At 42.4% G+C, this 22,072-nt stretch overlaps 1 protein-coding gene across 1 annotated transcript; it reads right to left on the bottom strand.

The window, feature by feature from the left end:
* Positions 1-10,979: 10,979 nt before the first annotated feature.
* On the bottom strand, positions 10,980-20,554 carry b4galt7 (xylosylprotein beta 1,4-galactosyltransferase, polypeptide 7 (galactosyltransferase I)). The gene is made up of 6 exons (XM_063484962.1): positions 20,035-20,554; positions 16,882-17,220; positions 14,233-14,458; positions 13,652-13,735; positions 12,879-12,983; positions 10,980-11,757 (listed from the first exon to the last, which is right to left on the bottom strand). Exons 1-6 carry the CDS (start codon positions 20,085-20,087, stop codon positions 11,602-11,604), a joined length of 963 nt encoding a protein of 320 aa, XP_063341032.1. The 5' UTR covers positions 20,088-20,554; the 3' UTR covers positions 10,980-11,601.
* Positions 20,555-22,072: the final 1,518 nt, after the last annotated feature.

The raw sequence follows: 22,072 nt of genomic DNA, 5'->3' as shown, positions 1-22,072 counted from the left end.
CAACCTGTCATCACCTGAGGTGTGGATGGAATAAACATCCTGGGCTCATCCAGCAGGTAATGTCAGCACATCAAAGAGAAACTGTGACAGCTCTCAGATCATCTCCAGCACACAACCGAGGCTCGAATCATCCAGATTAACTGCAGATTATCAGGATAAACTAATCCTGTTAACTCACATTCAGCTCACCTTTCTCCTCTGCCTCTGATTGGCTATTTTGAATTAAGTTATCTTGCTGTTAAAGTCATTTGCTTCATGTTTGATTGACAGGCTGTTAATGAAACAGACTAATATGAGGTAGGTATGTTGGAAACCCTCCCAGCTGGGGCAGATTTATTTTTTTGTCTGTCAGCTTGGAAGCAGTTTCCCGGTTCCTGAAACAAAACGTTGGTGCGGTTTTTCTGGTCTGCTCGCTCAATAAAACAAGTATGTGAAATTTCAAAAATCTACAAGAACACACCAACCTTCTGAAGTGTAGCTTCAATCATTAGCACCAGCAGCACCGCTGCAAGTGCATGAATAAACATCTGTAATCCAGCAGCATAGATGAAGAGATTAAAGGTTTATTAATATTTCATTGACGGCCGTGAGCGGCGGATGGCGACACGGAGAAAGAGATGATCCGGATTCGGCCTGCAGGAGACAACAAAGGAAAATCTCTCAGATCTTTGATTCCACCGAACACTCAGACGTCTGCTGACATGTCCGCTCTGATGCCAGCTACATATCGAAGCGTCCTTTTTTAACACCGAGGCGTGCAGGCCATTTTCACGGCGGGCCGGGTGAGGGCCGAGGTCGTGCTGAGACACATCGTCCGGCAGCGTCCCCGTAAACACCCCGCTGAGCCCTCTGATCCGCCCGCTGCATGTTTCACATGAATATATGAGGTGCTACTTTATAATCGAGTCACATCTATGATTTGAAACCAGACGGTTTTTGCAGGAGAGAAGAAGAACTTCAGTGACAACAGCGGATGAATAAAATCGGTTAAAAATGACGAAGGCCCTAAAACGGGGGCAGAGCGACCAGGTGGAATAAGTGTTTGGGCCTGTTACCTGTGACTCCTGCTTATGTGGTTGGACGACATTCCCGCTGAAGAGAGCGTACATTAAGACATTACGTTGGGCCTCGAGTCTTCGCCTGTCAGGCACTTTCATCTCGGATGGGTCAAGTCGTCTGTCAGCAGCTTAAAACAAAGCGCACGCCGGTTCCTGTCGCTCTGCGCTTCCTCACAGGTGACGAGCGACGGGGAGCGCCACATCTTCTGACACTAATGAGCAGTTTGTGATTCTTCACAGTTAAACAGATGAGAGCATGACAGAGCAAAAGTGCTTCATTAAAACTGCTGTATAGTTAAAAAAAACATCTCCTCAGTGTGAAAAGTTATGACCTGTACCTTTATCCGAGGATTAAAACAGCTTTCTAATGTTCTCTGTAAACTAAAGAGGAGCCGGGCCAATCAGAGGTTTGTGTGAGGGGTCAGGAGAACAAAAACAGGACTCGGTGGTTCCTTTGTGCCAGTTCGTGGAGGCTTGGGTCCTCTGAAGTGTCGCTGGATGAATATGAGAGATCGTGAGATGTTTAATCGACACCGTTTGTGGAAGTTGTGCAGATTTTCAGAGATATTCTAGACGACAGACTGGTCGTCATAAAGCACACCAGCGTTACCGCAGACGTGATGAGACAGCCGTCTGAAAGCTTTATGATTTAAACATAAAGACCCTTTTCAGTCTGTAATTGTGAAAATTCCTGTAAATCAAAGCTGAGATGTAAACGGGGACTCCCTGGAACCCCCTCGAGGGACCCCGGAGGGGGTCACCAGCCTCAGATAGAGAACCGGTGCTATCCTCGCCCAGGCCGTCACTCATTGCCTGGAAGCTCCTGCGGTCGTCTCCTAAACGGTAATTTACGCGCTGTTGTGGAGGACAAATTGCTGCAGGAGCTGCACCATTAGCTAAACTGCATTCACACGACGTGTTTTCACCTGCAGCGCAGCTATGCCAAAAATGTCATAACTCAGCGCCGGGCCGCCGCCAGCCACAGACACGGGCGTTATTGGAGGGAGGCGAGCGTGGATTATACGTTGCGCGAGCTCTCACACTGATAAACAGCTTTGTATTTAGGTTTTCACGCAGGAAGTACCTTTCAGTACTTATTCGTAACGGGCGCAGAGGGAAAAACCTGCAGAAAACAATTAAACGAAACTCTGATTAATCAGAAGCAAGAGAAGAAGAAACCCAAACACGATGCACGGCGTACTCTGGGTCAGTTATGCTGAAACACGTTTATTACGTTTTTGTGGATGAAGGCAGCGAGCTTTGGCCTCGACACGAGCGTCAGAAAAAACCATGCCAACAGGGGCGTCCGCACGGGACGCTAGCAGACATTGAGGCTCCGACTGCACAAGTCACCCTGTGATGTATTTAACGCCCTCTCATATGTCAGCAGTATCATTGGTCACTCATTGGTCGTCGCTTCAATTGCTTCAAAGTTGAGAGAAACTGAACTCGGGACGCGCCCTGCGGTTATTTTGCCCGTTACTCGCCATCTCTTCCTTTGTGGACGCCTTATGAAGTTATTTCTTTCTCCGTGGCGTCAGCTGACGACCCAAACGTACATGAACGACTTTACGTTTTACTCAGTGTGACCCGAAAAGAGCAACTGAGACCATAAACAGCCGTCGCCCCCTGCTGGCCATGGGAAAGAATGCAGGTTTAAGGTGCTTCGTCATTGGCTTCACGTTTCAGACCCAAAAGTGATGTCCATGATTTCAAACTCAATGTTGTAAAGTAAAAAAAAAAACGCAGAAATGAATACAGATGAAACCATAATGACAGATTCTTAGTGATGATTAAACGTCATTTTAACAAATAACATTTTATTTTTTTTATGACATGAAGAGCTTCTCTAAACTGACAGAAAAATGTAAAAACAGAGCAACAGTTTGAAAAATTAATTCCAAAGTTTCTGTAACTTTGAGTTTTCACTGAGCAAACAAAAAGTCTAAAAGTCTATCGTCTGTTTGTGAACTCACCGATACATATTTACTTTGGATTCAGCTGATCCTAATTGTTAGTATAGAGTGAAATAAATCAGCTTGTTATTGCCTGATTTATTATTCCCTGGAGGGTTATGAAGAAATCAGAGACGCTGAACAGTCTCTTCTTCTGTTTGAGTAAAGACCTGTGAGAGGAAATTGGATCTGTGGCACTCACAGGCAGTGGACTTCATAACAAACAGCACAGCGCCTCCCAGTGGCCTGTATCTGCACCGGCACAACAGATCAGTGCTTAATAAAACCGTCCTGTTTGAGCAACAACTGAGCAAGATGTACGTAAAACATGAAGATCAATAAAAGCACAATTTGAAAAATGGGCCCTGCTATTGATTCATTAATAAGGATGCGATTTAAGGCTCAACATTTTATTCAAATTAAGTGTTAATTTATAAAAGAGACTTTCAACAGATTATTTTAACTATATATTTAATATATTTCAAATACATCTGAATGGCTGTTAAGTGTTAAATTATTATAATTTACATACACAGACACAGTGAGGTCTATTTAAGAAACCACAGATACTCTCAGATTAAACAAAGAAGAAATGTTTCAGGTCATCATCAGTGACCTTCCTCTGAAACAGATTTCACTGACTCAGCAGAAACTCGTTTAACAAGTCCACCTGTCAGAAATGTGGCTTCACACCTGACCTGTTATCCTTCCACTGAAGCAGATTTCACGTGAAAATAAATCAGCTGGTAGAAATCATTTTAATTCACTGTGATGGTAGGAAAATGGCTACAAGCCGAGTATAAAACACAAAAAGTCATTCAGTTATCAAATAATATCAGGACACCAAGGATCGGACGAGACTCGTACCACACCACATCAAACCCAACACTGAATGAGGAAGGAGAAAGAAGAGAACAGTCCGTCACAGGGCGTTTACAGGTATGCACAGGTTAAAGCTAAATTAGCATCCTACTTAATAGCAGTTATTATGGAGGTGGCTTGCTAGCTTGCTGTTTAGGGTTAGCTGGTATTTTTCCGTCACAGGTAGCTAGTATAGTGTCACGGTGACCTCTGACCTATGACAGAATACATCTTGGCTCTGAAAGCACGGGGGAGGAGTCTACAGCTACAAAGAAATACCTCCTTAACAATAATAATAAGTAGAACTGACAATGAAATTTATAAAAATGAAACAAAAACTTTGTAAAAACAAAAAAACAAACAAAAACCCCAATCTTTAATAAGGAAACTCAGAAAAGTACCGGAAATTAAACTGAAAACTAAAATAAAAAATAAAAGTACTGAAAACATGGATGAAACAGAAGCGCTGCTTACAAAGCAAGAAGTTTGACATTAGGCACATTTATTTTTTAATAAGACCTTTTATAACTCAGTCAACTAACAACGCCACCTCCACAAATGCTAATATTATCAGATGTCGGGTTATTAAAAATTTAAACAAAATGTCTATTTCTATGTAAATTTTGTCTCACTGTGTAACGTTTAATGTCCTCGAGCCGTCAAAACCAGCAGAAACAAACCTGAGTGGGAGACACACGGGTTCAAGTTGTCGTTTGAGTTTCTCATTCTTGTCACAGATGAGAGAAGAATAATTAAGAATAATTATTGTGTCTTAACCATTAAAAAGGTGGAAGTAAAATGATTTTTAAGCACAGACTTTCAGTCAGGTTACGTCTCTGTTATTAGCAAAGCTTTCATTGTGGAGCGGTTTTCAACCACAGCAGAAGTAAGAAGTAATAACTGACTTTATTTGGATCTCCTCGTAGTATTATTGCAGGAATACAAACGTGTGTGTGTGTGTGTGTGTGTGTGTGTGTGTGTGGTCCTGTGAAATTTCTGTCAGGTTTCCTGCAGAAGCTTCCAGCAGCAGCAGCAAAGCAGCCAATCAGAGTGTGACAGACGAGTGTGAGCGTGACCATCTGTACGTGGACTGATGCCGAAACACACACACAGAAAACACAGACCGTGTCATGTCTTTAAACTGTGGACTAAAAAATGAGATGAGTCACGTGTTGTTGTAACTTCGTCAGAGTGTAAACTACAAACAGAAACACGCATGAAATGATTCCCAGCAACGTGAGAAGCAAAGCAGCTGGAACGCTGACAGATCCCAGATCAGTCAGCAAAGTCACGTACTCGTGTTTACTGGTCAGAACTGGGGATGTTTCTGACTCCAGGATAAAAACACGTACAGCATTCCCAAACTACTCAACTAGAGTTAAAGTCGGAAAACTATAAATTAAATCAATCAATAAAAATATGCTGAAAATAATGATTCATATAAATATGCACCGACTGAAACTTTGTAAATCACGGTTTGCTTATTTTCCATCTGATTTCAGCATGGGTTAAAATATTAAAAACAGACATGTCCTACTTTGTCCGGTTCCGTCTAAATGTAACGGAACAAGTTCCCATGGCTTTCCGACACATCCCACAACGGCTGATGAACATGCCGGGATCCTTTCACAACTGACTCTCAAAGTAAGGTCTGCAGATTGTTGCATCCCATCGACTCATACTGCCAACCAGTGTTGGGCAAGTTACTTTGAAAAAGTAATTAATTATAGTTACTAGTTACTTCTTTAAAAAAGTAACTGAGTTAGTAACTGAGTTACAATATTCTAAAAGTAAAAAAAAACGTTTAACCCTCTGGGGTCCAGGGTATAATTGGCCATTTTTAACTACTTTTGATTTTCCCTCCACATTTTACCTTTAAAAAACTATTTACTTTGTCTTCTTTGGTATCATTCTTTTCAGCACAACCTCACATGTCTGAATTTACAGTCATGTTTTCATTTTGACATACTGTATTAACACAATTGATCTAAAATCAGACAAAAAACATAAAATCAGAGTAGAAAAAGTTATATTTTTTACTGTAACAACCACAAACATGTTTAATGAATCATATTTCATAACTTTAAATGCAAATATAAATTGTCAATTTTAAAATCCTATGCACAAGTTTTGCAAACAACAAAGTTATTTGCATCCATTTACCTTTTACCTTGATTTTTTTAAATAACCATTTCAAACTATTTACAGAACAATCAGCTGTTCTGCATCAATAAGATGCCACAAATTATTTGTGCCACTCCAAAAAAATAATTTCTGTCCACTATAAAGGAGAACATCACAGCCTGATACCTGCAGGTCTGACAGCAGCAGGTGTATCACTCCTTTTTCTACCTGGAGACAGCAGTCGCCTCATTGTTCTGACACACAACACAAAATTATCCACAACACTACACACTAACTACACAAGACAACACATTAACTACACACTCCAAACACGCTAAACGTCACAAATCTCTCACATCTCAAAACTCGCTCTCTCTCTTTTTCTGCTGTCTTTCTCTCTCTCTCTCTCTCACTCCTAAAACTTCCCCTGTTTTGTTTTGTTTTTTTTGGTCATAAGCAGAGAGTGCTTGCTGCGCTGTCCTTAGACAGTACACGTGACGAAACTATTGAGGAAAAAACGCCGCGTATATATTGTTTATCATGACTCTGGTTTTACGTGGCCTATCAACACAATTTATAAACTGGTATATATCACCTTGTTGCTTTGTCTTTAAGTGGTCATGTGATTGGCTTACCACGACTACTTTTTTCTTCCTCAGTCAAACAGCAGCACTCATGCGATTGTTTTGCCCCCTTAGCTCCAGGTGTTGTGCTAGACAGTGATCGTGATTACTGTCCGCGGGAGCGCGCGCAGCTGCTTAAAGCTGTAGCGTCCAGATTACTTACGTAGTCAGCTACTTTCGCGCAACTGATATAAGATGCGGTAAGCTGAACACAGCTTCAACCGTCTGTTTGTTGAAAAATAGTAACGGACCGCGTTTTCTTGTTAGTAACTGTAACGGCGTTGTAACGATAGGAATAGTAATTAGTTAGATTACTCGTTACTGAAAAAAGTAACGCCGTTAGTAACGCCGTTACTTGTAACGCCGTTACTTGTAACGCCGTTATTCCCATCACTGCTGCCAACAACCCTTGATGGGTGAAGATGGCTCATAAAGGTCGCTCCACTGATGCTGTTTGAATGGAACAACCAAAAAGGTTGAGGAAGTACAGGAGCTACCTATTCAGCAAAAGCTTGGGTTTCTGCGGTTTGCTGGCACTGACATCAGATGTTATGGTGTGAATCACCGTTATAAACATTTAGCCAACAAAAGAGCCCAACTTTGCCCGTTCAAAGCTTAAGAAGGATCCCGATGTATTATGGAAATGCAGCACACAGATTTTTCAGGAAGGACTGCATTTCTCTTGAAAGTGTCTTCCAGGAGAGCCACATCCCTCCACATCCAAACATTAAAACTCGTAGCTGGGTTTTAGGATTGGGACAGCTACCAGACGGCGACACTGTAAATTAACTAAAACTTGTCGAGGTTTCGATCCTGTTAAAAACAGTGGGCAGGAAGTTTAATTGCTGGACCGGAGTTCTTAAAAAGCCAAGTTCCTGTTGCTAAAAATAATCTCCACACCAGTGTAGCTGGACTGAAGATCACTCTGCACCTCTGTCCTGTTTCCAAGCATCAACATGCACAGACAATGCAGAAAAGCAGCACTTTTACAATGTACTCTCCCCTTTTTTGGTGACTGTTTCTTCCCCACAATAACAGGAGTGCTGTGGGTGAAAATGGCGTGACATTATGTGAGTCTACGACCTCACTTTCAGCTCTGTGAGTCTGTAACACTGACTGTGAAGAAGACGATGCCCTGACAGGGATAATGGATGAAGTTTGTTTTTGGAGTTTGCTTTCAGATGCAAAAAATAAATTAAAGTGGACCCTTATTTCCTCTCATTGGTCTCCTGCTACAGTGGACATTCATATATAATGAATTCAGCGTATGAACACTAATCCATGTGAGACAAAGCTCAGGCTGCAGATACTCTAAACACTCAGTTTATTACAGTTTTTTCTACTGTTGGATCCGTATGATGTCATAAAAAGAGGATACACCTAATATAGTCAGCTCAGAGGCAGAAACTCCACCCACCTTATGGTCAGACTTTGAGGCAGCCAATCGGAACAAAGCTGTCTTGAAGGAGGAGCTAAAAGTCGTTGTTTCATAGAAAGAACGAACTGAGATTATTTTGAGCTGGAAATGTGGAGTTTAGACAGATTTATAAAAAGAGTATACAGGAGAAAGAAAATAGACGGGGAATAAAATGAGGTTATTTTTCCTTCATGAGCACTGTAAAACTTTGTGGTGTGTTTTAATGTCTGATTAAACTTTAAATTCGTGGATCGGCTCCTCAGAGATCTGCAGCAGATTTACTATAGAGGTGGACACGGCGAAGGCTGAATGGAAACAAGGCATTTTTGAGCGTCTCACAGGTGTTTTTGAGGATAAAAACTGAACACCAAACAAACACGGTTCAAACAGAGAAAGCAGTGCTGAGCAGCTCTGCACATGCGTGTAAAAGCTGCGTTTGTTCCAGGAGAAAAACCTCCAGATGAGCCGTTTGGTTGTTTTGCCTCTGTCTGGTCCCTCTGTGTTTTATTAGCCGTGGAGTGAACATGATTACAGCCTCTCATCCCTCAAGTTTATATTTTATTTTTTGCTAATTGCTTCATAATAGAAGCATAATCCCCTACATTCATTAACTAAGGCTGAAAATTAAGTGTCGGCGTCACATCTGCTCCCGAGCCCTCGGTGTCTATAAATACGTGTGAACCGCGGCGCCCGGCTCTCTCAGTTATTACTATACAATTTCCATTATCTGATATTACTGCTCCGATAAAGCACTATAATCACTGAGTGGGGAATTAAAAAAATTAGCACAGAGCTGCAGAGCAGGAGTGCTGCTCGGGTCTATTTGTAGCAGCGTGGAGGTGTTTTTTTCCCCATCGCAGTCACCTCCAACAAAAGGTGAAAATTGCACCCAGAGGGGGGAACAGCTCAGAGGGGGGTGAAGGTGTAGATTCACCCCATCCTCTTCTCTTTGTCTCCACTGCCGGATTTGGCTCATCCCCTACAATCCACAGCTGTACCATCTGAGCTGGTTTCTGTTTGCTAGAAATGATGGGGGGGGTTTCAGGGGCCCTCAGAGGCCTCCAGGGAGCCACGAGTGGCTGATATCCAGCAGTGAAACGAAGCCGAGCTAATCAACATGTGTTAACGCTGCTGTTAGACAAGAAAGGCGAAGACAAACTGTGAGTCTAAAGGCTCCTTTAGGAAGTGTTTGTGTCCATTTCCTGTTGTGTAGCTACTGTTCCAGTGCTGGAGGTCAATATGAAACATGATAAATAATAAATAATCAGTGTAAGTTATTCAGACTCCGATATACACTCAGTGTCATGTGCCTTTTTTCTGCTGCTGGCTCTTTATGATGTCATACAGAGAGATCTTTAATTTTGTTGTTTCAGGCCAAAAGCTGCTGCTGGTTTAAAGGGGAGGAGCTAAAACAGCTCGTTTCAGACAGAGAACTTGTGAACTAAAGAAGGATTATTTTGAACTGTGACTCATGCAGAGCTGCTCTAACACAGTCCAGGAATAACAACATGAGCAGAATTTAAAGTTTGTTTGTAGGAGATGCGTTACAGCTTTGAGTGACGGCAATATGAAACACACTGTAAGGAGTCAGCAGTTCAGTTAACCACGCTTTCACTAATTTAACTACTGAGTGGATTTAAATCCCAGATTTTACATACATTTAACCTCCTAAAATTACATTAACAAATTATGATCCAGTTTATGAAATCATCAGACACGAACAGGAGTCTGCGGCGTGGTTTGTTGATCTGTTTAAAGTCGTGAACACGAAGTTGTCGCCCGTGTCGGTGCAGCGACTGTGGAGGATGAAGGCTGAGGGCTGATCCTCAGAGGCTCATTAGGAGAAACTCGATGGCAGACAAATCTGTCGTTTTAACGGTCGTGCTAACCTCCGCTCTGTCACTCAGGTTACCGCACACTTCCGTTAACCTGTGCTCACCTTCGGCCCGCCTGCTGAAGACTCCCACCGTCGTGCTAAAAGTCACAACTCAACCCGTAAACAAGGAGAGAAGAGGAAGTGACAGCTGCCAGGAGCGTCTGCTGGAGTATTGCTGTATTGTAGACGTGTAATCATGGAGGAACAGGTGAGTTTTCACCTGGACATTCCTCTGACTGCATTTCATTTCCAAAAAAGACGTTTATTTCCTGAATCTAACCTTAAAGGTAAATATCTTGGTGAATCTACCTTTTAGTTTAGAGCTGAGCTCCGCATATTTCAGGTCCTCAGTATTACTGGTGTTTAACTTAACTTTGATCTTTAGAGGGAGAAGGCAGGAGAACATTTGCACAACAAGCTGTAGAAGTGTTGCACAAACACACAAGACGATTGCAATTTTTTGTAGGATTTAACTCACATGTCCACAGAGATTTACTTTGCATTGCACACAGAGCTCTGCAACATCACCGATCACTTCCCTCAGGTATCCGATCCATCAGATAACAATATATTTAAACCAGAATGTAAGTACTGGATTTTGTAGGAACTGTTTGTTAGCTGCAGGTCAAAAATCCCTCGTAGACCTTTCCACTCCAGCGGGTTGGCTCTTATTTTCAAATCAGAGAACTGCAGCAAGAGCAGTTTTAAATCTAGTGAGCCAAACTGGAAATGATCAAAATTACAGAATAGTACTTAAGTAAATTTCCTTAATTTAACATTGCGGGCACACACCTCCGTGCTTGTACAGGACTTTTCCGGGAGTTTTGGTTTCTCACACCACCAAAAAGGCACCAAAGTTAATGAATCAATGTATCATTAGTTCATTCATTTTTCAAAATAAAACAGTCAAAAAGAATAACACACACATCCCATTAAGATTTTTTGTTTTTGTTTTGTCCATTGGACACAAGTGACACAAGAAAAAGAAAAAAAAGAAAAACAACAAAAGTTTAAACTGTGAATATGACTGAGCGGTTGTTTAATACCAGCCAGAAGACAAATAGATGGGTTGAAACAGAGAGTTTATTTCTGAAATGTAAAATCAGCGTACAGTGACCCTAACACTGCTACAAGCGTCCATTTTGACCAAAGTCTTCCCTAAAAAGAAAACCAAAAAACAAAATACATGAAGGAATGACTCGATTTCAGCAGGACAATAAAAACACTTTCACTTCACTGACTGATGAGTTTTTATTCCATCTTTCCCTCCATCGTGGGTAAAAAGCTAAAAATCAGTCCTCACATGATGCAGGAGTAACGGACACTTGTGACGCCCAGAGAAGCGTGCGGCGCTCTCTGCATGTATTTGCACGGCCCCGAGCTGAGTCTAAAAGCTAAAAAACAGGCTGCAGGTCTGCGTTCACGCCGTGCCAGCAGGTACCAGGAAGAGCAGAAAAACACGAGTCCTGAACTGGATCCGTCTCCGTCCAGGCTGCTGAGGTCAGAGGTCAGACGCAGACAAACCGTCTTCGCATTGTTCATTATTAATTATTGTTACTAAAACAGCAGTTTTCATGTGGAGATGTACCTCAAAGAGTAAATTAAACATTTGTTTGGACGCTCCAGCTGCAGATTTATCCGTAAAAAAGTCAGAAACAGGAACCGCCGTCCTCAAACTGGCTGCCCGCTATCCCAGAAGACACCAGGGCGTCTGGTTCTGGTCGCATTCCAGTTTGGTGTTGATGATAGTGCAGGGGGCGCCGCTGATGGTCAGCTCCTGTCGGGACTCCACCTCATAACGGAGGTTAGTCAGACCCCCCTCCGGATCCACCTTAAACTGCTCCTACAGGGAGAAGGAACAAGAGGAGGGGGAGGTGGGGGGGAGAGATTGTTTTGAGTTCAGCTCAGGTTTACAACAAAATCTAAAAAATTAACTTTGTCACAAATCACATAATCGCTCAGGTACACGAGACAGCAGTTGAGGGGCGCAGCAGTGACATGAAACGATCTGTGAACATGTTGGCGTTCGACAAGGGAGCACGAAGAGAACCGAAGAGGTGGCGGGATGTAAAAAGGAAGGCAAAAGGGGGCGTGAAGCAAGCAGCAGCCTCCTGCATCACCTTCAGCACCTTCCAGCTGCTTCTTCTACACACATGGAAGCTTCTCCGGCACGTTGACTACGCTCCTAACATCTGCTGGAGCCACCTAAATCCTTAACTAGCCAATCAGCATGCATTAGTGTAATGCTAACATTTTATGGTTTTAGATTAAAATTACACTGCTGAAACATTTTTACGACAATGTTTTCTGTCACCCTTCTCTCTTTCAGCTCCTTATTTTTAGTCTAAGACTCTTTTAAAGGAGCTTTGCATGATTCATAGTTCAGAATAATCCTAATCCTTCTTTATCTGATATTTCTTTCAAGCTTCTGAGCAGCTTCTTCTTAAAGTCTGAAAAGTAGGTGGGAGGAGTTTAGGCTCCTGAGATGACCATAATAGGGATATCCCCTCTCTGTAACATCACACAGACCCAACAGTTGGAAAAAAAAAAACCAAGTAAACTGAGTGTAAGGAGCATCTGCAGTCTGAGCTTTTGGCTCTCGGGAGTTACCGTTCACACACTGAGCTCATTATTACAAACTTCATGTTTATTATGAACCTCCACCACTGGAGCAGGCGATGTGTGACAGGTACTAAGAAAAAGTACAACAGGTCCAGTTAAGTTATTGAGTAAAATAAAGACAGCAGAGTATTTTTGTTTTCTGGAATTTATCTCAGGGAATCAATGACCCGCGGCTGACAAGTCATGTAGACGAGTGAAGGTAAAGAGATGCGACTTTATCACTTTATAAGCTGACATGTGAAATTATTTGTTGAATTTTAGTTTCTGCTGCCTTGATGGAAACAAGCTGGATTTTTTAAAATCACCCGGTCGTGCTTTTCTGCAGCAGGTGGATTCTCGTACCTGCTTCTGAGCTGCGACTCGTTTCTGGTCCCTCTTCCTCCAGGCTGGGTCGTGGACGTGCAGGAAGGTTTTATATCCTGTGGTGATGCCGCTCGGTCTGAACAGCTGCAGAGAAAAAACACAGCAGGAGCCCATCAGAGAACACCCTCTGCACTTTCATCACAAAGATTCACTTTGATGTATTACAAGTTGTATTCCCGAGGGCCACGGCCATGCCCTTTAACAAGAACTCGCTTCCTCACACATCATCATCGTCAGACTAAAGTAAAAACCCCTGGAAATGGCAAACAAAAAGCACCTCTTAAATTCACAACAAAAAGCACCTCTTACAAAAAGCACCTCTTAAATTCAAATTGGTAGGACTTCCTGTTGGGCTTAGGAAGTGGCTCCAAGAGGGTTTTTGGTACATCTTGGTATGTTACACAGTACCAAATTTCATACATGTACATGAAAGGCAGCAGTGGGGCTCCTCCTTTGAAATACTCTGACTCACATGTGTAAGACCCAAATGAAATATGTTAAATTTTAGGAGTTTAAACTGAATAAAACTGGTGATGCTAAACCCTGCACTGGGAAGAACAACACATATTCATGGACTAACAAATCCCTAAGGCCTTTACAGAATTTTATGGGGTATGGATCCAACAGGAAGTCTTTTTGCAACATCTGTGAACTTCTTTTTTAAAAACAATGATGAACGCCGTGTGGCGGATATGAGGACCAGGCTGTTTGTTGTCTTTTTGTTCAGGCGGTTTTCTTTTTGGTTTTGTTACCTGTAACTCTGCTTTTCTCAACCGCCTGTAGAACTCGTCGTCCTCTCTGCCCCAACCCCAGAACCGGTTTGACATCCCGTTACACTGCAGGGAAACAATGGGGGGTAAAAGTTCATGTTCTGCATCAGAGCCGAAGAATTAGCTTCATTTAAAATTTGAAAGCTGCAGAGCAACAATAAAAACACCATCGATGACGTTATTTTAAACTATAGAACATAAATCTGCTGATAGAACCATAGCCAAGATCACAGACAGTTAAATGGCTCCACCTGGTGGACAATTTGGGTAACTGCACCCCCCACTCTGGTCTATATATGCACAAATCTTTTAACCTCACAGGGACAAAATGTATTCCCTCGTCAGATTTCCCCCAATGCAAAGAGCAGTAAAGAGAGACGTTCAGCAGAGGTATTTGATATAGCTCAATGCTCTGACACTTATATTGGCTTTATTGTCCTAAACGATACTAAAATGCAGGTGAGTGTCTCTCCAGACACTCTTCTTAATGTGCCACAGCGACCCTCGCAGCCCTGGGAGAGCCTTTGAAAATGTGTGAAAGCCGGCGTGGCGAGGCTCAGTACCATGTGGTAATGCTTCTTGGTAAGCAGCAGGATTCCTCCCACGTAGGTTTTGTAATGGTAGAGGGGGTGAAGCTCCGGCGAGGCCACGTGGAACGGCCCTTTCTCTGGGAAGCCGTAATCTAGAGCGTCGTTCAGGGGCAGCAGGTCCACATCGTGCATGGCCAGGTAGTCGGTGTCATTACCGCTCTCCATGTAGCCCACGTTGATCAGAGATGCCCGATTAAATCTGAAAGAACAGGTAAGAAATCCACATTATCCTAATTTCTGTGTTTGTTGCAATGACAAGTTTTAAATTATCCTTCTATTTAAAATCTCTGCCTGAGCAGGAAAATTCTCTTTGTTTTTTGTTTTTCCTAAATGTGGCGTCCCTCATGGATCCATTTTAGGTCCTTTTATTTTCACCATCGTTAACCCTCGGCTCCAAGTCTTTCACAAAAACAACTTTAATTATAACTTTTTATGCAGACGATACTCCATTTTATCTACCAGCTGCTAGACCTGCAAACCTCTGATATCGGTCTAATGAACTCTGACCCTTGATGACAAAACCTTTTTTTCAACAAAATGACAACAAAACTGGAGTTAATCAGTGTTTAAACCAGCACAGCTGTCGAGGTGGACTTCTTTACATCCTTTAACCACAAACACCCACCTGGTGACATCATACATGAACATCCAGCTGCACTGCAGGCCACAGAGGTAATGCAGAGCGACAGAGCACAGGTAAATACGTACAGGTAAGCTAAAGGAAGGCGAGACAACCCACTCTTGTTTCAGGACACAGGTGTGAAAAAATGTGCTCAGTGAAACGCTGACAATATTCGACCCGATCTTCAACAAGAAGGCGACCATTTGCTTTAACAACATGCTGGATTGAAGCGGATGATCATGTGACCCACCAAACTCTCGTCCTAAAGATCTGCTACCTACTACTGAAGGTTGTCTTCAGGATGTGTGTGTAAATTATCAGTAAATGACAGCAGAGTAGGGATAGGTATCGTTTAGGTTTTATCCGATACCGGTGCCGGTGCTTAAACGGTGCTCAAACCGGTGCTTAAAGAATGGAGAACACAAAATTGGTCCAAAAACCTCTCATGTTCAGCTGTTTTTTGTAAAAAAGATAACAATGTTAGCCTTTTCTGCAGCTATGGGGCATATATGGTATCACTCTTGGCTGGAAGCAGTGCTTAAACAATGGAAAAAACACAAACTTTGTCCAAAAACCTCTCATGTTTAACTGTTTTCCACTTTTTCTTTGGTCATTTTAGCCTGGGTGAAGGGAGTATCTGCCATCAAACAAGAAGACAGCCGCATGTAGCTATGATGATGTTTGCTAGTTCACCTTACATGCATTAATTTAATGACGTGGTTAGCCTACTCAACGTAAATTACACACGAACAACATTAAGCTACTCACGCAGAGAAGAACGGCTGCTGCTGCCATCATCATCCATCATTTCTGCTACACTGGCAGGGCTAGGGGCCAGGACTGTACTCTTCGGGTTTTTGGGGGATGTTGTTAACTCCGGGTCCGATAACAGGCACCACACACCCCCAGTAGATGTGCTCGGTGTGAGGTCTCGCAGCAAGCTATCAAATACGGCGCATTTCTCGGCTTTTTAAAAAAACGCTATGCGTTGCCAGGTGTTTCATCAGATTTGAGGTGTTACCTCCTTTGCACAGTATCAGCTTAAAGCACTTGTTGCAGGCTGCTGAGTTTGCATATTTTGCTGTGAAGTACAGCCAGAGTTTTGACTGCTTTGCCTTGGGCATTTTTAATCTGTAGCTCTGCTCTAAAAGAACGTACGTACCTGGCCCCGTCTACTATCCTCGGAAACGTAAAATGATTGGCTAAAATCTAAAGTCATCACAGCTCAGGAAAAAAAGCACCGAAAATAAAGCACCGAAATGTGCGCTGCTTTTCGGTCTGGTTACTACCGTTTATGTCAGAACCGGTGCCATCATGGCACCGGATACCGGTACCCATCCCTACAGCAGAGTATATACTGTGTACACACACACAAACCATTTCCTATTAATTACTTGGCTGTTTGTTGTCATCATAGTTACTTCTGAACGTTAAAGTTTGAATGTTTTAGAAATTATTACAAATGTAAAACTAGTTTTAAGTAACTGTCTCCTCACTTCTTATTATTTAATAATTCATCTGTACATGAACAGATTAAAGTGGGATGTCAAACTGCTTTTAGCCACTGTGCCAAGTTAGCTGAGCCAATGACGTCACTGCTCTATAACATGTTGAGAACTAACATGTTAACAAAGCTGAAACCATCGTCTCCTCTGAGATTTAACTGATCACAGGAGGTGATATTTATCAAAAAGATGATAAACAGCCATTTGCATTGCAGTTTCCTGTCACTACATTCACTACATTACAAAGTACAGATTATAGCAGCGTGGCTAAAACCTTCGGGTGTTGACTTTCTCTAACTGAACGTATGTTTCATCTTTCTGACTTAAACAATCACACAGATCCAGAAATATTTCTCATTTCCCACATTTTCCCACCTCAGTAAATGCAGCATTTTATTGAAAAGTGGCCATCAAAGTGAGCAACAGCAAACCGGTTCTGATCCCTGGGCCACCTGTTTGACATATTTTCTTCTGTGGTTGGAGAGGATGCCTCACCTGTAGTGATCCACCTGGTTGATGATGAGGATCTTGTGGCGGATCTTATTCTTGTTGAGGAACGTGTGAATGAAGGGAACGAACACCAGCAGCTCCTCAAAGCGTTCTCTGAAGGGAACCACGATGGCCAGTTTGTGAGGCCCCCAAGACGGGTCGTCTACCACGGACGCCTGACCGCTGGCCGGGCAGGGCGGCGCCGGCTGTTGGGGCATGCATCGTTCTCCGTGCGTCGCAGACATGTCGCCTGAACAGCTGAGCTGCAGCCAGAGCAGAGAGACGAGGACCAGCACCATACACAGCCCGAACAGCTTGTAGACGGTGCATTTACCAGACAGGTACCTGATGCACAGAAGAAGAAGTGGAGTGGTCAGAGATTGGCTGGGTTCAGATTAAGGCTCATTTACAGGTGCAAAGAAATGATTTCACTTTATTTAACAACATAAAATTGCAACTCTGGAAACCACTGACTCAGGCCTCGACATGAGCTGTTAAACACGTATGAAAAGGTTTTAAAACCTGAGAATCCTACTGCCTGTGGTCAGTGAACACAACAAACCAGTACACTGATATTAGAGGGCGAACACGGGAAATGACCAGCAGCATCCCAGCAGGGGCGTGGCTACCAGCGACTGTAGAAAGTCGATGGTTTTAGGTGATGAAATAAAGTGACCACTGGTGGCACAAAGTAGGAGGCAAAGTGACAACCAGGCAGAGCGAAGGGCAGCGCTGACTGAGATGACTGTGCAGTATCAGAGGGTTACCTAGGCAACTGTAGTCAGAAAAGTCCACTAGCAACAAACCATCACCAGGTGATGTACATTGAGCTAATCTATTATTGTTTATTTTGTCATGCACTCTTCACATTTCCTCGCAGACAATTTCTGACGCCTCAGCGTTGGCGTTTTTCATCGCCACCATCTTGTTTTCTTGAAGTGACCATATTTGGAGGAGTGGGTGGAGTCATGAAGTAATGCTAGAATTCGGCCTTGTTCACTAATCTGTGTGTAGAAATGTTTTTTGCCCCCAGAGCACACGCTACATTCCTGCGGGACTCGTTTAAGTAAACCGGTTTACCTTCAGGGACCTCGAGGAGGAAGCTAAGAAGTTAAATCACTGAGGCAAAAAAAACAAGAAGAAAAGAAAAAGAAGAAACTGAAGTGAAAGTAAATTTAAAATGTTTTCTTTCGGTTTATTTGATCCTGTTCTGTTTTTGGCCCTGATGGTTTGAATCCTACCCTCTCCTATTACTTCCTGTCTGTGGTGATATCAGCATTTTCTTGCTGTTACATCATGTCTGTGTGCTCACATCGATATCAGCGCTCCAACAAAACACTTTATACTTCCTCTTTCATCTAAAGTTTATATCTTCTGTTGGTGAAAACGTTCCTGTCTTTGTGCTTCTTTCTTAAATATAAAAATAAAGTTACTGTTACTACTGTCACCACTTTTCACAGCTCTCTGGGCTCAGTAAAGACTACCATGCCACACCCAAATATCTCTGAATCTGTTAATCTGAAAGAAATTGGCTTTATTTAAGGTACTGAAAATGTGTTAACACTGCACAAAAGCACCTGATTTTCTGTTTCAGACCTGAATGCACACATGCTGCACTTTTTGTTTCGAAGAACATTTCTTTAAATCACGATTAGTCAACAAGCTGCTGAACATAAAAGCTGTGACTCAAATATTCAAAGCATGCAGAGAAATCAGTAAAACGAAGAAACTTAACAACAAGGAGGCAACAGCACGAGTTCCCAAACTGTGTCTCAAACAGAAAACTCACCATGCTGCTGTGCATGTAGACACTCTGGGGTGGCAACTTTGGACATTTTTACAGTGAATCGGACAAAAACAGTTAAAATGCTTCAACAATGCATGGGGAATTTCCTTAAAGATAACCTGGTGTGATGCAAAAGTCATTAATGGAGAAGAAAAGTGCAAAGACTTAAAGCTGCTGTGACAAATCTGTCACCATAAAGGAGATGATGATGATTCGGGTCGAGTCCTGAGGGGCAGCCTCTTAAATGATTTTGTGAATAATAAAATGAACACAGAGGAAATCTCCTTATTCTTTAGTCTTAGTTTTAATTCTGACGAATCTCTGATGGATGTGTTTACCCTCTAAAAGACAAAGAGTCAAAAAGTCCACCACCTCTGTCCTATGCTCTCCATACAATAATAATGAAAACTAATCCGAAAATTTAAAAACTAGAGTAACTCTGGGCTACAAATTAAGTTTAAGATGTGAGGATGACGAACTGGGGAAAGATAAAGGAAGAAAGACTCCCTGACAGAATCACTTTAAGCACCTCTGGATGTCCCTGAACCACAGTTTGGGAACCGCTGGTGGAAACAACAAGGCTGAAGTTTTACTCACTTCTCCTGCTGCCCGGGAGCTTTAGATGGATCACTTCTTCAAAGCCAAGAAAGAATATCAATGAGGTTTCTGGTGATTTCCCATCACTTCTTTTACATTTAATTTTAATACCACACAAACAAGCTAAAGACATTTTTCAAAGAAGAAGAAATTTAAAATCAATGAATTCACATGAGTTCCCCCCTTCAGTGTAACAATAACACCCAGAAATAAAACCCATAAAACAGGCTGTTAAACTGAAAGAGCCACGTTTGTTTGTTTTGTTTTTGTTTATTTTATAAAAAACAAAACCAACAACATATTTTTTTAAACAGCATGACTTTTATTGAGGCATTTTCCCCTGCATATTTCCCCACTTTTACGGGAAAGTTGGCGGTCTTTTCTCTTGTCAATTTACCAGTTTTTCCCCGTAAATGTGCTGTATTTTCTGCTGTATATTTTTTTACGGGTAAATCTGACATTTGTTGAAAAAATTATTAATCTTTTCTTGAATATATGCAATTTGTTTCCGTATGGGCAAGGTTTCCTTGTAAATTTGACAGTTTCTCTCGTCTCCCCTCTGAAATCTGTTCTTCTGTATAGTTACTTTTTAATTGTTCTTTTTAATCGTAAATTTACGGCTTTAATCTAGATTATTTCAGTGATTTTAACCTCTCCGTGATATATTTGAACCTTCAGTGAGTCTGACATTCGGCTGTGGCAAACTTACTGAAACTAAATCAAAGCATGAAAATAAGAAAGAGAAAGGAAAAACAAACTTCATGCTCTCCTCTCACCTCCTGTCCTCTTTGAAGTAGAGCACGGGTTTCCTCCTGGATGAATACATCATGTTGCCGGACTCGCTGTAAAGTCGGACCAGCTTCTCTCCTCTCCTTCTTGTTGTTATAAATTATAGCTTGGTTATTTAAGGCTTTTCTCCTCCATCTTTCCTCATTTGTAAGTGTTGACGGAGACCAGACTGTGCTCCATGCCGGCCCTCGGCTCTGTGCCCCGCTCTGCTGCCGCCGTACAGCTGCTTAACATCTGCTCAGATTTAAATCCTCCTCCGGTCCGTTAGCTTCCGCAGCTAACTGTACACGTAGCATCAGCGGTTCGCTCACATCGCCGCTCCGGGTCCAAACTCAGCTCCTCCCGGCTATAACCTGGGCTTTACCGACGCTCACCGAGCCTATGCGAGTGTCTGCTAAATTTTTATTTCTGTCAAAACAAAAATTTAACACGACAGGCTCCGATTGGAAGAATATTTCAGCGTTTTTACCCGCTGAAAGAACAGCAAGCTGACTGTACTGTGGTCCAACCTCTATACGAGTCCGATGGGGAACAGCGGCGAGTATAAGCAAAGGTTCCTATGGTTTTTGTCTCATTAAAGGAGCAGCACACCCGCAGGGAGACCTGCTGTGAGTTTAGAGACTGAACAAAAACATATCCCTGTTTTACTGCCACCTGTGCTACAGATTATTAATATTGCTGTTGTTAACACAGAATATGACACGCTGTTTTGCTGTAAAGTGACAACAGATGTTCTTCAGATGTTTCAGTCCTGTTGGATAAACCTGCACAGATGTTAACCTGTTATTTTTATGAGAGCAGTTCTCATTCAGTACCAAAGATTTCAGTTTAACCGCACATCTATAACATAAATGAACCTTTACCCGACTTAGTGCTCTGTTAGTTTTAAGAACACCTGGATCCTGAAAAAGTAAGTAACAGGTCACCTGCAGTCCCACCGGGAGATGATCCGTGGATGAGGCCGACATCCGCTGCATATGCAAACATCTGGATGCACCACCTCTTCGTGTGGGGCAATGTTGGAGGTGGACCAGCATGTCGATCTGACATTGATGACATCAGAGCAGCTCACCTGCTCCTTCCTCTTGGTGTCACTGTAGCACCTGGACACGCCTCCACCTTCACCCTTGTTGACAAAACAGCGGCTAACTTGTTTATGTTCCTCTTGAGAATAAGATGCATCATCACTGGTGACGAAGTGCCACGTACAGTGAGGAGCCGCTTTCTTCTCCATCTCCTCGGTGGACTTCAGAGGAGCCTTGTTTACTCGCCTGTCTGTGTCCGTGTACCTGTAGCTCTTATATGTGCTGATGGGGGGCACTGCAGGCCTCCAGCTGAGTGTCACTCTGGTACAGCAGCAAGTCAAGAATGAAGCCATCCTCAGAAACCCCAATTTGTCAGGTCTGTTCTGGATGTGCTGCCTCAGGCTGCCAGCTGTTTGCAGACAACCAAAACCTCATCAGCCCGAACCTCTGATGAAGAGGCTCATCTTCAACTTCTTGATTTATTAAATCAATTTTAACAGTAATACAGCAAAGAATGCAAATAAATATAGATTAAAATTCACAAAAATCACACATATTCTGGTTATAGCTTAAAATGTCTTTAACAGTTTCCCCCTGCATAAGTCTAATCTCTGGACCGGACTGTATAATGTCAGCAAGATCCTGTGTACGGTTTAATTCTACTGTTGGGTTAGGTGTTTAAAAAAAGGAAGAAAAAGAAACTCAGTGTAAAGCTGAGTAAAGCATCAGATGTCTAAAAACAGACATTATTCATGTTGTTGTTTTCATTTCAACAACTTTTCAGTCACATAATGAAGAAAGAAAAACTTATAAAGACCTTCAGGAAGCCCGGAGATGTGCTGAAAAACAAAGCTTGGCTCTTTGGATGGAAAACAAAGAAATGTGGGGCGGCTCAAAACTTGTGCACAGTACTGAAACACATTGATCCTTTTTCTGTTTTCATTTAAGCTGTTTGAGATGTTTAATGCCGTGTTTTGTTAATAGCAGCAGCTTTGATCTT

The sequence above is a fragment of the Pelmatolapia mariae genome, linkage group LG2 (assembly GCF_036321145.2).
Source record: "Pelmatolapia mariae isolate MD_Pm_ZW linkage group LG2, Pm_UMD_F_2, whole genome shotgun sequence".
In the NCBI taxonomy this organism is placed as follows: Eukaryota; Metazoa; Chordata; class Actinopteri; order Cichliformes; family Cichlidae; genus Pelmatolapia; species Pelmatolapia mariae.
The sequence above is the reverse complement of the archived record's forward strand: the minus strand, read 5'-3'. Positions and strand labels throughout refer to the sequence as shown.

Excerpts from the sequence above, each read along its gene's own strand:
- b4galt7 (XM_063484962.1), bottom strand. The coding sequence starts at position 20,087 with ATGATGTATTCATCCAGGAGGAAACCCGTGCTCTACTTCAAAGAGGAC. Across the intron at positions 13,736-14,232 it reads CCAAGAAGCATTACCACATG|TGTAACGGGATGTCAAACCG; the intron begins GTACTGAGCCTC and ends GTTTCCCTGCAG. Across the intron at positions 12,984-13,651 it reads TGAGAAAAGCAGAGTTACAG|CTGTTCAGACCGAGCGGCAT; the intron begins GTAACAAAACCA and ends TTTTCTCTGCAG.